Genomic DNA, 14,485 nt, shown 5'->3' on the forward strand with positions numbered 1-14,485 from the left:
ACACACACACACACACAGAGAAGGAGGAAGACATTAGGGCAAACCTTTTGCATGGCCCGGTGTCCTGGTTGGGCGGAGTTTGTACATATTAGACCATTCTATTGGTCTTTAAGCTAAATTTCCACTCATCCAGGAGACCGGGATGAGTCAAAACGAAGTCGACCATTGCTTGCTTAGCTCCTGTCAACAATCACAGTCAGCAGACGAAACTACAGCAGAGCAGATAGAGATCATAGTGACGCCGCTTTCGTTTCGACAGTCTGTAATCGAGAAATGTCGAGAAGGTGCATACATAGTCACTAAAGTGGTCGGACCTACTGTCGCGGTGTGGGACTTGTTGTGCGGCAAACCGCCATGACCATAGCGCATAAAATATGGAATGATGCCGCGACGCACCAATAAACTTTGATATGGAGAATGAAGCGATTTGGCAGTCAATTTTGTCTGTCGAGAATCAGTCCGTTATCGTGTTTGATTTAACTTTTGACTTTTCAAGACACTTGTATTACTTTGGCTGTTTTTGCTGTTAACACAACTACTGGACTGGACACTGTCATGCGCTCTATGTCTCTCTTGTGACATCGAGTTTCAGCGTTTTTTCTAGGCTATTTATGGTTTATTTGAATAGTGACATGATATAAACACTGATATATCGATTAAACATCTATCTGAAGCTTTGCACATTGTGTAGGACCATTTTCAACACCTGTCCCTGATGGGCTTCATGAGAGTGAAGAGCACTTTCCAGGACTGTTGTGTTTTATAGACCTTATAGGACTTCATATCTTGGGGAAGTTAGAATAGGACAGGAGCCACCATGGGTGTCTGGCAGAGTAGCCCCGTGGCTGAGAGTCGAACCCGGGCGTATTCTAGCCCTGTTGAACCCTCTGGAAGCAGCACTACCCCAGGGTTCAGATACACAGCCAGTCCTGGCGGCCCCAGAATTCGCTACACCGGAGGGACCCGACCCAGCTCCTACCACCAGGTGTGTGTAATGATAGTGGTTTGGAACCATACTTCCATGATGAGTAACTGCCTGAGACCTGAAGATTTGTGTTAGCTCCCCAAGCTAATGCCAAGGCTTCAGTTCAGGATGCTAACACAGTGTTGTGGCACACAGGTTCAAACCCCGGGCAGTTATACCTGTGTGATTCACTCACGTCCATGTCCAGTATCTTGACGTTCAGTGTGTGTGTGTGTGTGTGTGTCCACCAGACAGGGATGAGTATACCACATGGTGGCCAGAGCAGCAGTCTGGACCAGGAGGAGACAGATGGGGAGAGAGGAGGAGAACACCAGATGATGATTGGCTCTCTACCACTTCACCTGTCCCCTCACCTACTGGGAGGTAGGCTAAAGTGTGTGCGTGTTTTTCCGGTCCTGACTACATCAAGGTTTCCCTCTGGGTGCACGTTTTGGTTTCTGCCCTAGCACTACAAAGCTGATTCAAATAATCAAAGCTTGATGATGAGTTGATTATTTGAATCAGCTGTGTAGTGCTAGGGCAAAAACCAAAAGGTGCACCCAGAGGGGGTCCCGGGACCAAGTTTGGGAAACCCTGGTCTACATGATATCTTATTCCACAACAAGAAAACTGTGTTGTTCTAAAGCCTCTCACTGGGTAGAGAAGAAGAGGATAGATAACAAATGTGCTTTCTCCCTGTGAAATACACATACACCCTCTTCTGTTGTGGGGCGAGAGGAGCACATTAGGCCACAGATAAGCACGTACTTCCTCCATGGCACATGTCTCACACACACAAACACAGGTTTTGTACTGGAGAGTGAGTGTCTGTCAGTCTGTAACTTATTGAACTTTTCTTAAAGAACCATGAATGTCATCGTGATCATAAATTGACCTTTGGTCATTATGCAGACATGACCACATGGTTGACCTATTTTTTTTTTTCTTTTCTCTCTCTCTCTCTCTCTCTCTCTCTCTCTCTCTCTCTCTCTCTCTCTCTCTCTCTCTCTCTCTCTCTCTCTCTCTCTCTCTCTCTCTCTCTCTCTCTCTCTCTCTCTCTCTCTCTCTCTCTCTCTCTCTCTCTCTCTCACACACACACACACACACACACACACACACACACACGCTGTTAGAAACACACACACACAGAGTTTGTGGCGAGACCGAGAAAAAGGTCTGGTTGGATGGAGTGTGTGCTGACATGTCCTGCTCCATTTTTCCCAGGCTTTCTCTGTCCTGTGTGCAGTAAGTTTGTGGCGTCAGATGTAATGGAGATCCATCTGATCATGTGTCTCACCAAATCACGACTCCGCTACAACGGTGAGTGTGTGATTGTATATCTCTCTGTGTATGCCCATTAATCTTGTTAGTCTGCCTGTTTGGCCTGCTGGTTCAGGATGCCTTCTGATTGGCTAGCATGGTATGTCAGGATGATGATTGATTTGTGTGTGTTGTGTCCCAGAGGATGTTCTGATGAAAGATAGTGGGGAGTGTGCCATCTGTCTAGACGAGATGGAGCAGGGACACACCATCTCTAGACTCCCCTGTCTCTGTATATACCACAAATGGTAACCACACACACACACACACACACACACACACACACACACACACACACACACACACACACACACACACACACACACACACACACACACACACACACACACACACACACCTACACACCTACCTGACTACAGTAAGATGCTGTTACTTTACTCGTAGTCCCCCTCGCTCTTTCTCTCTCTCTCTTTCTCCCAGGTGTATAGACGAGTGGTTTGAGGTGAATCGTTCGTGTCCAGAGCACCCCTTGGACTAAGGGCTCAGATTCCCACAGAATATCTACCATCTATCTACTTCATCCACATCGTCATGACATGCTGGCCTATGAATCTACTTCATCTAGATCTATGTCTGACCTGCTGGTCTGTGAATCTACTTTACCTATCAACGTCTGACCAGTGACACGAGCCTGTGAAGTTTAGCAGTGCTGGAAATTGCCAGGAACCTCACGATACGATATTATCACGATACATACTTAAAAAAAAAGTTTAGTCATTTAGCACAGTGGTTCCCAGGGTGAGCGCGGGGGTCTCAGTCCAGCTTTAAACCTACTCTTGAAAGTTGTAATAGTATAATGCACAAGGTGCAATTTAGAAATTGGCCAGTGCATCATCAGTCCTCTTGTGACATTAGTCATTGCATACCTTAGAGAGCTATTTATAACTTGTCAGAAATGTCCAGAAGAACTAGCCCATGTCAGCTAACATTTTTTATTTATTTGTTTTTGTCACTCACATGAATACACATTAGACATGACAAAATGTATATAATTGCAATAAAATTAGCTTTAAAACTGCAAAATTGTATTTGCACCATGACAAAATGTGTAGAATTGCATGAAATAAGCTTTAAACCTGCAACATTTTCTCCACCAACAAGATGGGTGTGAATCACCAAAAGTGATTGTGCCCATAGAAATAGACGTGGCGTGTGTGCGCGCAGGGGAGGCTCGGGATGTTCCCTACTGCTGGAAGTGGGGCCCCGAGTGAAAAAGTTTGGGAACCCCTGATTTAGCAGACAGTCTTATCCAGAGTGACTTACAATTACTGCATTCATCTTAAAATAGCTAGGTGGTACAATCACATATCACAGGCATAGTAAGTACCCGTGGAGGCTGGTGGGAAAAATGTACTTATCAGTGGAGGCTGGTGGGAGGAGCTATAGGAGGATGGGCTCATTGTAATGGCTGGAATGGAATTTATGGAACAGTATCAAACACGTCAAAAATATGGAAACCATGTGTTTGACTCATTTCCATTAATTCCATTCCAGCCATTACAATGAGCCCATCCACCTATAGCTCCTCCCACCAGCCTCCACTGATAAGTACATTTTTCCCAAAGTCAGAGCTAGATGAGGGGTGGGGGAGGGAGTCGAGTGCAAGTGTTGGTTTATAAACTACGTAGGTGCCAATACGATATGTATTGCGATTCTATATGTATTGTGATTTTAATTGCGATTTGATGTTCCAAACATATTGCTCACCATATGTCTGCTGCAGAGAGACAAGTGAGAGCATGAAAACGAGTTTTGATCATTCAGTGAAATAAGAGCTGAAAACATGTTGGCTGTATTTAAAAAGAAGATGGAGAACAAGCTATAGGATGAAAAATAGTTCTGGCGCAGGTACAGCTGACTAGCAATTATTATTATTTGTAAATCTTTTATTTTTACAAATCAAAGCTTGGAGTCAAATATTGATAATATCATCCAAAATATCACGATATGTAACTGTATACATTTTCCCCACATCACTACTGGATTGCCTCACTCACTTGCTAAAAGACTAAACGGGATAACCTGAATATACACTTAGTATACACTTAAACGCACATTTAGAGACCATAGACTTCAAGTGTGGAGAACGGGCCAGGACCCAATTATGGGTCTTCTGAGAGTGTTGGTGGACTGCTAAAAGAGCAGAGTTCTGGTGCCCGACTGCACAGTCGATGACGTGGCACGCAACCATTGGTTGAAGCATGCAACGTCTGAGCAGGGTAGCGCGACCATCACCTCCAGTGATCTAATCCTCTCAGATTTACACTAGTTTAGTGAGTAGGGTGGAATTTGGGATGGGGGGGGGCATACGTTCATTGATTTCATATTACAGTATGACAATGTAATAATGAGTTTGTTGATCATCAGCTGTACTGCTGCGAAGTGAGGGAATTTAGACAATTGTAAGTGCTGTGACTGAAACATGCTGCTAATTTTGAGTCTCAATTACACACATTTATGTCAATTATGAAATCACATCTTCTGTTGGTTCATTGCTTTATTTCTGTGGTTGTGTAAAATCTAGGTAGCATACAGCAAATTCAGCAGAAATGTTAACATTTGATTTAAAACACACCTTTTATTTACTCAAGCATCTTTGTTATATATATATTTTGCACAAGTTTGTATTTGTTGAATTAAGTAAAAACTAAAGCACAAATCAACTCCAGAATTTGTACTGGGACACTATGGTGATAATTCTGTATATACATAGTTGTATGTTCAACGTCATTAACGACTACAAAATTATGTTTTGTTGAAAAGACAATTGTACCAGATACAGTTTAGGGAGCAGAGATCCTTGAGACGTTTCTTAAGAAACAAAGAATAACAATTTACATTAAATCAATTGATTTCTGAAGTAACCGATTTCATTCAGTATACATCTATTAAATACATTAAAACATCTCCCATTTCTCTAAAAGGCCCCATTCCATTTCAATTGAACCATTCGTCATCAAATCTCTCCAAAGCCACATCACATGCATTAGTCTTTATGGTGTCTGTCTGTGTGTTTGTCCGAAATGGCACCCTATATAGTGCACTACTTTTGACCAGAGCCCAATAGGTTGTCATTTCAGATTGATTCTGGCTACATTTACACAGGCAGCCCAATTCTGATATTTTTTCCACTAGTTAGTCTTTTGACCAATCACATCAGATCTTTTCAGAGCTGATCCGATTGGTCAAAACACCAAATCAAAAGACCAATTAGTGGAAAAAAATATCTGAATTACTTAATGACCTGTGAGATCTTGTCCAGGATAGAAGGGCCACTGTAGTTGTTGGTCTGAACCTCCTCTAGTCTCCTCATGTACTGCACTGGTAGACCGTTCTGCTGGGCTCCTAAACACACCACCTACACACACCCACACACGTTATTTCCTTTCACTTGCTTGTACTGCGGGGAGGGGGGCAGGCTTGTGTGTGTATGTGTGTGTACCTGTTTGCATTGTGGTGAGGGAAAACAGGCGTGTGTGCGTCCAATGTGTGTTTACCTGTTTGTATTGTGGCGAGGGGGGACAGGCGTGGAAGCGGTTCATCTGGTACGTTCTACAGAGCAGCGCCCCGTCGTCTGTCTCTACTGTCACCTCTAAGGGGAAGTACATACCCATGTCCACCCCCTCCTGCCTACACACACACACAACATGGAGAGATGAGATGAAGTACAGGATGAAGACCATAGAATGTATGTTGCCATCAGATGAGACTCACTGGTGTGTGTGTGTGTGTGTGTGTGTGAGTGACTCACTGGTCCAGGCTGGCTAGGTGGTCGTTGCTCATCCTCCAGACCACCCCCCACACCTCTCCCCCCTCTTTCTGCTCGATGGTTGCTACTCCTCCATGCCAACGGTTGTCAATGTGCTCCCCCCACAGACCAAAGTTCAATGTGTAGTCCTGGGGAGGTTTAGGGTGGGAGGGGGGGTGGGGGGCGGGATGAGAAAGAGAGACCCTGTTAGAATACTATGACAATGCATTTTTGGATGTGTCACATAGCCTACTCTGTAACACCTTTTCACTGTGTGAGTGAAGACAATAGTATTCATTTTCTATTCGAGGTCATTCTATTCTTTATATAGACTGGGGGGAATTAATGTACTCCATGTAACTGAACTACTCGGGACGATAACCCTAGGGCGTAGAATTATAGCGTCATCTTGCGGCCGGTTGGGCTATTGAACGCCATGAAAGAACGCCATGTTGCTTGTTGGTTATCTCCTACTAGTTACACCAGAAGAGTCCGAAATATCCAAACTAAAAGTAGCTTGCCTACTGGGGGCGCTGCGGACCTGATTACCTTCAGTCGGCCGGTGCAATGAAATATAGCTGAGGGGTTTGCCAGCTGAAGTCTCTCCTTCAACAAGTTGCTTCCAAAAGCAAAATACATGAAGTGATCTGCTGTTGCTGCCATGTTTCCTAAGCAAAACCTTGCGATATGAGCCAAGTTACCAATCATACGAGAATGTCAGCCTTTAAATTATATAAAAAGATCACCGGTTAAAATAAAAGTGAAATAAATAGCGATATACTTAATAATTTACATATTAGCTACAGCCCATTATTACTCATGCAGTCGGCTTGTTTCCGGGTAGTGTGTCCGGCTCATCTCATTGGCTGGAAGGGGCTCAACCCGTTAAAGACACAGTGTATGATTTTTGAGCGTTCATGTGCGCTATCAAGACATTCTTAAATATTGCGTACTTAATAGCTGAGTCTAAATCGGTTGGTTTTGAGCAGTGCTGAAAAAGACCATCAAACCGAACAAACCAGTTTAAATGCATATATTTTTTAATTATCACTTCGCTAGTCATATCATATGACATCCCTTTCTAAGCCTCAAGACACCATTCATATTACACCTATCTTACACCAAATATACCTGTGATTTTTTCCCGAACAGTACGGTTCCACATACAGTCGATCATCATGTGACAAAGATAATCATGTTATCACTGTAGTATCATTATCGAAAACTCAGCCTGTGTTGAATTCAATCCCAAAGTGATCCTTTGACATTTTACAGCTTTTTTGTTTAAAATAATTTTCACATTTTACAATCATATTAGGCTAGTTCATATAAATACAATTCAGTTTTCACGTCAATACGTGGGTTAATTTTTATATAACATGGTTTACAGATTTAAGTTTCCATGGAAGTTTTTGTAGGCCTACTTATTTTTGTTTTTTTAAGAGTCCAGTTTTTATAGTTCCATTTTTAATAAAAAAATTGTGTTTGAGGGTACAAAAAATTGTTTTATAGTCCTAATACATCTTGTCTTCCAAATCGCATTGTTCATTATGCATATTATTGTCCATCATAATTCTTTAATTGATTTGACATTTTACCATGCTGGGGCATTATTCACCTGTGGTACTACTGCTGGGTTACCATTGGTGGTTATTTGGTAATGATGAACAAACAACCAACTGTACATGTAATGTAGCTAAAACATTTATTTATAGGGTAAAAAAATCGTCAGAAAACCAGTAAATGCATAATACCTCATCGTGATCAAGACAAAGGAGATGATTGTGGACTACAGGAAAAGGAGGACCGAGCACGCCCGGGGCTGTAGTGGAGCAGGTTGAGAGCGTCAAGTTCCTTGACGTCCACATCACCAACAAGCTAACACGATCCAAGCACACAAAGACAGTCGTGAAGAGGGCACGACCACACGTTTCCCCCTCAGGAGACTGAAAAGACTTGGCATGGGTCCCCAGATCCTCAAAAGGTTATACACCTGCACCAGAGAGCATCCTGACTGGTTTCATCATCACTACCTGGTATGGCAACTGCTCAGCCTCCGACCACAAGGTCCTATAGTGTAGTGCGTACGGCCCAGTACATCACTGGGTCCAAGCCTCCTACCATCCAGGAACTCTATACCAGGCAGTGTCAGAAGAAGGCCCTAAAAATTGTCAGACTCCAGCCATCTTAGTCATAGACTGTTCTCTCTGCTACCGCACGGCAAGCGGTACCGGAGCACCAAGTCTAGGTCCAAGAGGCTTCTAAATAGCTTCTACCCCCAAGCCATAAGACTCCTGAACATCTAATCAAATGACTACCGACTATTTGCATTACCCCCCTACAATGTTATCTATGCATAGTCACTTTATTAACTCTACCTATTACCTCAACACCGGTACTCCATATATAGCCCCGCTATTGTCATTTCTTACTTTTTATTTTGAAAGGTATTTTCTTAAAACTGCATTGTTGGTTAAGGGCTTAAGTAAGCATTTCACTGTAAGGTCTACACCCGTTGTATTTGGCATATGTGACTAATACAATTTGATTTGTTCAGTTAGGTAGTTACCTAGCAATGAGCATTCAGAGTTCAGTGAGCTGGATCATGTGGCTCCAGTCAGCAAAAATAACTGTTAATTTGGCTCTGAACCAGCTCTTCATTCAGTAGTGCCAAAATACACAAAAAATATATATCTAATATCTCATGTAAAGCCTAAAGTTGTCTGCTAGATCGTGATAGGCGTTCAAACACTAACCTTAATTAGATGGCGTATATATATCCCACTGCAAAAATGAATGTGGACCAGAATAAGGCTCTCTCCTCACCATCGACTGTTCCTGCAGTGAGGAATTACCATCTTCAGAGAATGTTAGTACTTATCTACAGATAATCGTTATCTGGAGATCAAAAAGCAGTCGTAACAGTATGCAAATCAGTGAGTCAAATGAACGGCTCTTTCATATGTTCAACAAAGACATCCGTTCAAAAAGAGAGCCGTTAGTTTGCAAACGACCCATCACTGCTAACAACTGGACCAACTACACAACATGCACAATTGCCCATCAACCAAGATAGGTATGATAATAACCTACTCAAAACACTTCTGTTCATGTGGAATATCTTTAATATACAAAATAACAAACAAGTCGGGCTCGGGATTCACAAAAGTTTCCTCAGAAAAATGACAAAACAAAAACGTTGCTGTACAAACAATAGGACATGACTGACAGCCGCGTAGTAATGGCGATCATCTCCTGGGCCCTCCCCTGCCTCGGCCCCTCCCCCTGCCACGCCCCCTTCCTCTGCCTCTTCCACGCCCAGCCACTGGAGAGAGATTAAGGGAGAGGAGATGATTAGAGATTAGTTATGCACCACAAATACTTTGACTCTCCCATTCTTGTCCTTAGGTCTTGTTTGTCAAGCTCATTGTTGGGAGTCGTTTCTTACGGAAGAGTGTTTGCCTAATATTAATTAGGCTGATTTGCTAGTTTTAATTTGGGTCTGATGAAGCAAATCTTGAAAGGCGAGACCTCAGTCATCAGAAGCTAGGCATTATAAATGCTATGCAACTCACCCAACCTTAACTCAGACAGAACTACTGTGGATTTATGAAACCTCTAACCAGTGTGGCTACGAAACAGTTCACAACCTCCAACTTTCAATATGGCTGCTGTGGCAGGCTCAAAACACCCAAATACCCAGTAGCACTCCAGAAGGAAGGTCGGCCACATTACGTCACCCCACATTCTAGTACACAATTACTCTCAACCTAGTCACAACTTTACAAAACGAGTAGTTCAACAGACTGCTGGTCTTTGCTCATGGTCCTGAACAGCTGTAGTGTGTTTAAGTTCCAGCCAAGCAATAGAACACCTCACTGAATTCATCAAAAATGCTTTGGCAAGCCAACTCTACTGTGTTGTTTCTGGGCTGGCACAAAAGCCTACACACCCTGTTGTTCTCCAGGATCAGGAGTGAACACTGATCTAGGCAGACTTAGGTTGAATCTCAAAAGTATTGCTGGCGCCCTCTCCCATTGCCTCCTCAAAACATCAAAGGGAAGAGGAGAGGATTGGAGAAGAACCTCTGATATCCTACTGATATGCCGACAAGCCACCACACTCTCCTACTTTCCTAGTGTACACACCAGCTACTCTATTCTTGGACTTGACCTTGGGTTCTATGTCCAGCTCCCTCCCCACCATCTCTCTATGTCCATCAAATTGATCTCACCCCCCCATCCCTGTGTACTCACCAGCCTCTCTCTTCTTGCTCTTGACCTTGGGTTCTATGTCGACCAGCAGAGTGTCCAGCGGCAGGCTGTCCGGCAGGATGAAGTATCTGATGTTGTTCCCACGGATACTGAGGCTCTCCAGCTGGGTGGGCTCACGGTTCTTCAGAGTCATCTTTACCGCCTTCAGGTGAGTGTTCATACTCACATCCACACCTGGGACACACAGTTAATGACCATTGTTAATAATCAATACAACATTGACATTATCCCACCCCTGGTTAGCCACTATTGGCTTAAAAAACCAAACCTAACAATATCTGCCAATTAATTTCCAGCAATATTGCCCATCTGTGTGGTGTGATACCAGTCTTGTGGGTTGACAGAAATATTTCCCCCAAAACCTTCTCAATTAAATGTTAACTGCAAATTAGGCTTACCTGGCAGAAGTATATCATGAGTAAGTATATCATTTGTATTTATTATTTGCAAACTTTGCCATGAAATGAGCAGCAGCAGAAACATCACTAGATGGCACATTCCTCACTTGCTAGATGTGCAAAAAAAAAAAAAAGAAGGGCCAGATGCGCAATTAAAGGGGAATTACACAATCTAAATGTCTTAGTTTTCTTCCAGACCAAAAATAAATAAAGGTCTTCTCATGTGATTTAAGTATTGACACAACTCAGAACATCCAATTGAATTGTTTCTCTACAAACAATTGTAATTATGAGTGAAAAACAAATTAAAACCAGGAAAAATCAAACAGAAAACAATTTTTTTGGGGGGGGGGGGGGGGGGGGGATCAGATTTTATAGGGCCCCCTTAGAGTTGTTTATTAACCATAATTTTACCAGGTATATTGGCAGAAAACAGTGTACTACTTTCTCTTTCACACTGGGGATCACACTGGGCATCGCTAGAGGCATCACTACAAACCCAGGTTCAATCCCAGGCTGTATCACAACTGGCCATGATCGGGAGTCCCATAGGACGGCTCACAATTGTCCCAGCGTCATCCGGGTAGGCAATCATTGTAATTAAGAATTTGTTCTTCACCGACTTGCCGAGTTAAATTCAAAAACATGCTTAAAAAAGGACCTGGGGAAGAGAAGAATGTGCCAATTTAATGGCTAGGGAAAAAATTGAGTAGCTCATAACATGCTAGAAAAGGTTGAAGGTCCCAGGTTTAGATTGTACCTGCTACAACACCCTATACTAGAGTTTGTTTATATTTGGAGGCATCTCAATAATCCTACTCAGCCAGACAGAGGGGGCAGGGTCTATACCTGTGATAGTTCCATGGACCTGGGTTCCATTCTTCAGCTCAATGGTCACAGTCTCGTGGCTGAGTTTCATCAAAAAGCTACAGGAGGAGAAAAGTCATGGGTATTAGAGGCAATGTTATAATTAGTGCAGTTTATCAAGTCTGTGAATACATACTAGCTTGCTAGTCTTCAAGGCCCTATAAACAATATCGACAGACAACCTTCCTTAGACAATGGGGCGGTAACTAGTAAGAACTACCTAGTTTGCTGACTACAATGTCCAAAGCAAACTAAAATGACAATCACAAACCGGATGACTTGTCATGGAAGCTGAACTCATACAAGAACACATTGTTTTTGAACCTTTGGTTGTTGTGGGTAATCTGTCAGGGCCCTGCCTGCACACTGCAGTGGTTTATTAACTAAAAGCAAGTTAGCATATCAGTGGCTAGCAAATAACAGTGGTGCATACAAAGTAACTAGTTAGTTCTCAGCGGCAGATACGTAAATAATCGATGTGTATTCCGCGGCTAGAGGTCCATTCATTAACGTTATAGAAAGGAAAGAATAACTTAGATATCTAGTAGCTTCTGCACGTCGCTCATTCATTCATTCGTTCATTTCAGTTAGCTGCTTCCCGCCTCAGAATTTGGCGAACAGCTCGCACTCCAAATCTAAAACCATCCAGCGACACAAAACCAGTACTTTCACCTTTCATCTAAGCATAAGACTAAAGATGATTTTGTTGAATATTCTTACCGTACGAGTTTCATGTTGGTGATGGATTGCAGAGACAAAATCTCCACCAAAGACAAAAAATTACAGCGTATAACTGAGCGCACAGGCCGCTGTGTATAAAATACGTTTCGTCGCAGCAACACCGGCGTCATAAAAACGCTACAGAACCAGGAAATGCAGAAAGAAAACAGCTTCTTCTTTGATGAGGTTTAACGGCGGTTGGCATCCAATAAATGTTGCATTACCGCCACGTACTAGACTAGAGTATAACTCCCTCATACGTTGCTTGAAAAATAAATACCCTACCATCTAACACTAAACTCACAAAGAATAAATAATAATAATAATAACTAAATACCATAATCCACTATTTAAATCTATTTAGTCCTACTTTAGACCAACAGCCTGAAAGGATGGGACACCACCACTTAACACACCCTGTAACTATTCTGACATCAATTCTTGCACAACCAAATACCTCTCTGCAGCTGCCACCACAACCTCTATTTTCCGTGACTTACATTCCACCAGTGCAGTACAGTTGATAACCATTGCCACTGGGAATCTCCCACTGTTGTATATATATATATATATATATATATATATATATATATATATATATATATATATATATATATATATATATGTAACAGTATAACTTTAAACCGTCCCCTCGCCCCGACACGGGCGCGAACCAGGGACCCTCTGCACACATCAACAACGGTCGCCCACGAAGCATCGTTACCCATCGCTCCACAAAGGCCACGGCCCTTGCAGAGCAAGGGGCAACACTACTTCTAGGTTTCAGAGCAAGTGACGTAACTGATTGAAACGCTAGTAGCGCGTACCCGCTAACTAGCTAGCCATTTCACATCCGTTACATATATATATATATATATATATTTCAACCTTTATTTAACTAGGCTAGTCAGTTAAGAACAAATTATTATTTACAACGATGGCCTACCAAAAGGCAAAATGCCGTCTGCGGGGATAGGGGCTGGGATTAAAAATTAAAATATAGGACAAAACGCACATTACGACAAGAGAGACACCACAACAATACATAAAGAGAGACCTAAAGTCAACAAAATAGCATGGCAGCAACATATGACAACACAACATGGTAGCAACACAACCTAGCCACTCGAGAGCACCCTTACCTGCTTATCTATAAATTAAGTCTCCATAATCTAGCATGGGTAGGATGGTCATCTGAATCAGGGTTAGTTTGGCAGCTGGGGGTGAAAGAGGAGCGATTACGTTAGAGCAAACCAAGTCCAGATTTAACTTTAGCCTGCAGCTTTGATATGTGCTAAGAGAAGGACAGTGTACCGTCTAGCCATACTCCCAAGTACTGGTATGAGGTGACTACCTCAAGCTCTAAACCCCCAGAGGCAGTAATCACACCTGTGGGGAGAGGTACATTCTTTTTACCAAACCACATGACCTTTGTTTTGGAGGTGTTCAGAACAAGATTAAGGGCAGAGGAAGCTTGTTGGACAGTAAGAAAGCTTTGTTGTAGAGCGTTTAACACAAAATCCCAGGAGGGGCCAGCTGAGTGTAAGACTGTATCATCTGCATATAAGTGGATGAGAGAGCTTCCTACTGCCTGAGCTATGTTGTTGATGTAAATTGAGAAGAGCGTGAGGCCTAGGATCGAGCCTTGGGGTACTCCCTTGGTGACAGGTAGTGTCTGAAACAGCAGATGTTCTGACTTTATACACTGCACTCTTTGAGAGAGGTAGTTAGCAAACCAGGCCAAAGACCTCTCAGAGACACCAATACTCCTTAGCCGGCCCACAAGAATGGAATGGTCTACCATATCAAAAGCTTTGGCCAAGTCAATAGAAATAGCAGCACAATGTTGCTTAGAATCAAGGGCAATGGTGACATCATTTAGGACCTTTAAGGTTGCAGTGACACATCCATAACCTGAGCGGAAACCAGACTGCATACCAGAGAGAATACTATAGACGTCAAGAAAGCCAGTCAGTTAATTATTGACAAGTTTTTCCAACACTTTTGATAAACAGGGCAAAATAGAAATTGGCCTATAACAGTTAGGATCAGCTTGATCTCCCCCTTTAAATAAAGTATGCACCATGGCTGCCTTCCAAGTAATGAGAACCTCCCCAGAGAGGAGACATGTTAAAAAGGTCAGAGATAGGCTTGGTGATGATAGGGGCTGCAA

At 42.7% G+C, this 14,485-nt stretch overlaps 3 protein-coding genes across 3 annotated transcripts; 1 reads left to right on the top strand and 2 right to left on the bottom strand.

Moving 5' to 3' along the window:
* Window positions 1–134: 134 nt before the first annotated feature.
* LOC120022567 (E3 ubiquitin-protein ligase znrf2-like) lies at window positions 135–3,259 on the top strand. The gene is made up of 5 exons (XM_038966525.1): window positions 135–985; window positions 1,216–1,348; window positions 2,189–2,284; window positions 2,427–2,532; window positions 2,726–3,259. The coding sequence occupies exons 1-5, from the start codon at window positions 818–820 to the stop codon at window positions 2,781–2,783; spliced, it is 561 nt and encodes a 186-aa protein (XP_038822453.1). The 5' UTR covers window positions 135–817; the 3' UTR covers window positions 2,784–3,259.
* Window positions 3,260–4,857: 1,598 nt separating this feature from the next.
* ggcta (gamma-glutamylcyclotransferase a) lies at window positions 4,858–6,897 on the bottom strand. The gene is made up of 4 exons (XM_038966476.1): window positions 6,603–6,897; window positions 6,057–6,202; window positions 5,803–5,935; window positions 4,858–5,663 (listed from the first exon to the last, which is right to left on the bottom strand). The coding sequence occupies exons 1-4, from the start codon at window positions 6,759–6,761 to the stop codon at window positions 5,538–5,540; spliced, it is 564 nt and encodes a 187-aa protein (XP_038822404.1). The 5' UTR covers window positions 6,762–6,897; the 3' UTR covers window positions 4,858–5,537.
* Window positions 6,898–9,160: 2,263 nt separating this feature from the next.
* Window positions 9,161–12,436, bottom strand: snrpd1 (small nuclear ribonucleoprotein D1 polypeptide). The gene is made up of 4 exons (XM_038966577.1): window positions 12,313–12,436; window positions 11,575–11,651; window positions 10,310–10,501; window positions 9,161–9,378 (listed from the first exon to the last, which is right to left on the bottom strand). The coding sequence occupies exons 1-4, from the start codon at window positions 12,324–12,326 to the stop codon at window positions 9,302–9,304; spliced, it is 360 nt and encodes a 119-aa protein (XP_038822505.1). The 5' UTR covers window positions 12,327–12,436; the 3' UTR covers window positions 9,161–9,301.
* Window positions 12,437–14,485: the final 2,049 nt, after the last annotated feature.

The sequence above is a fragment of the Salvelinus namaycush genome, chromosome 27 (genome assembly GCF_016432855.1).
Source record: "Salvelinus namaycush isolate Seneca chromosome 27, SaNama_1.0, whole genome shotgun sequence".
Lineage (NCBI taxonomy): Eukaryota > Metazoa > Chordata > Actinopteri > Salmoniformes > Salmonidae > Salvelinus > Salvelinus namaycush.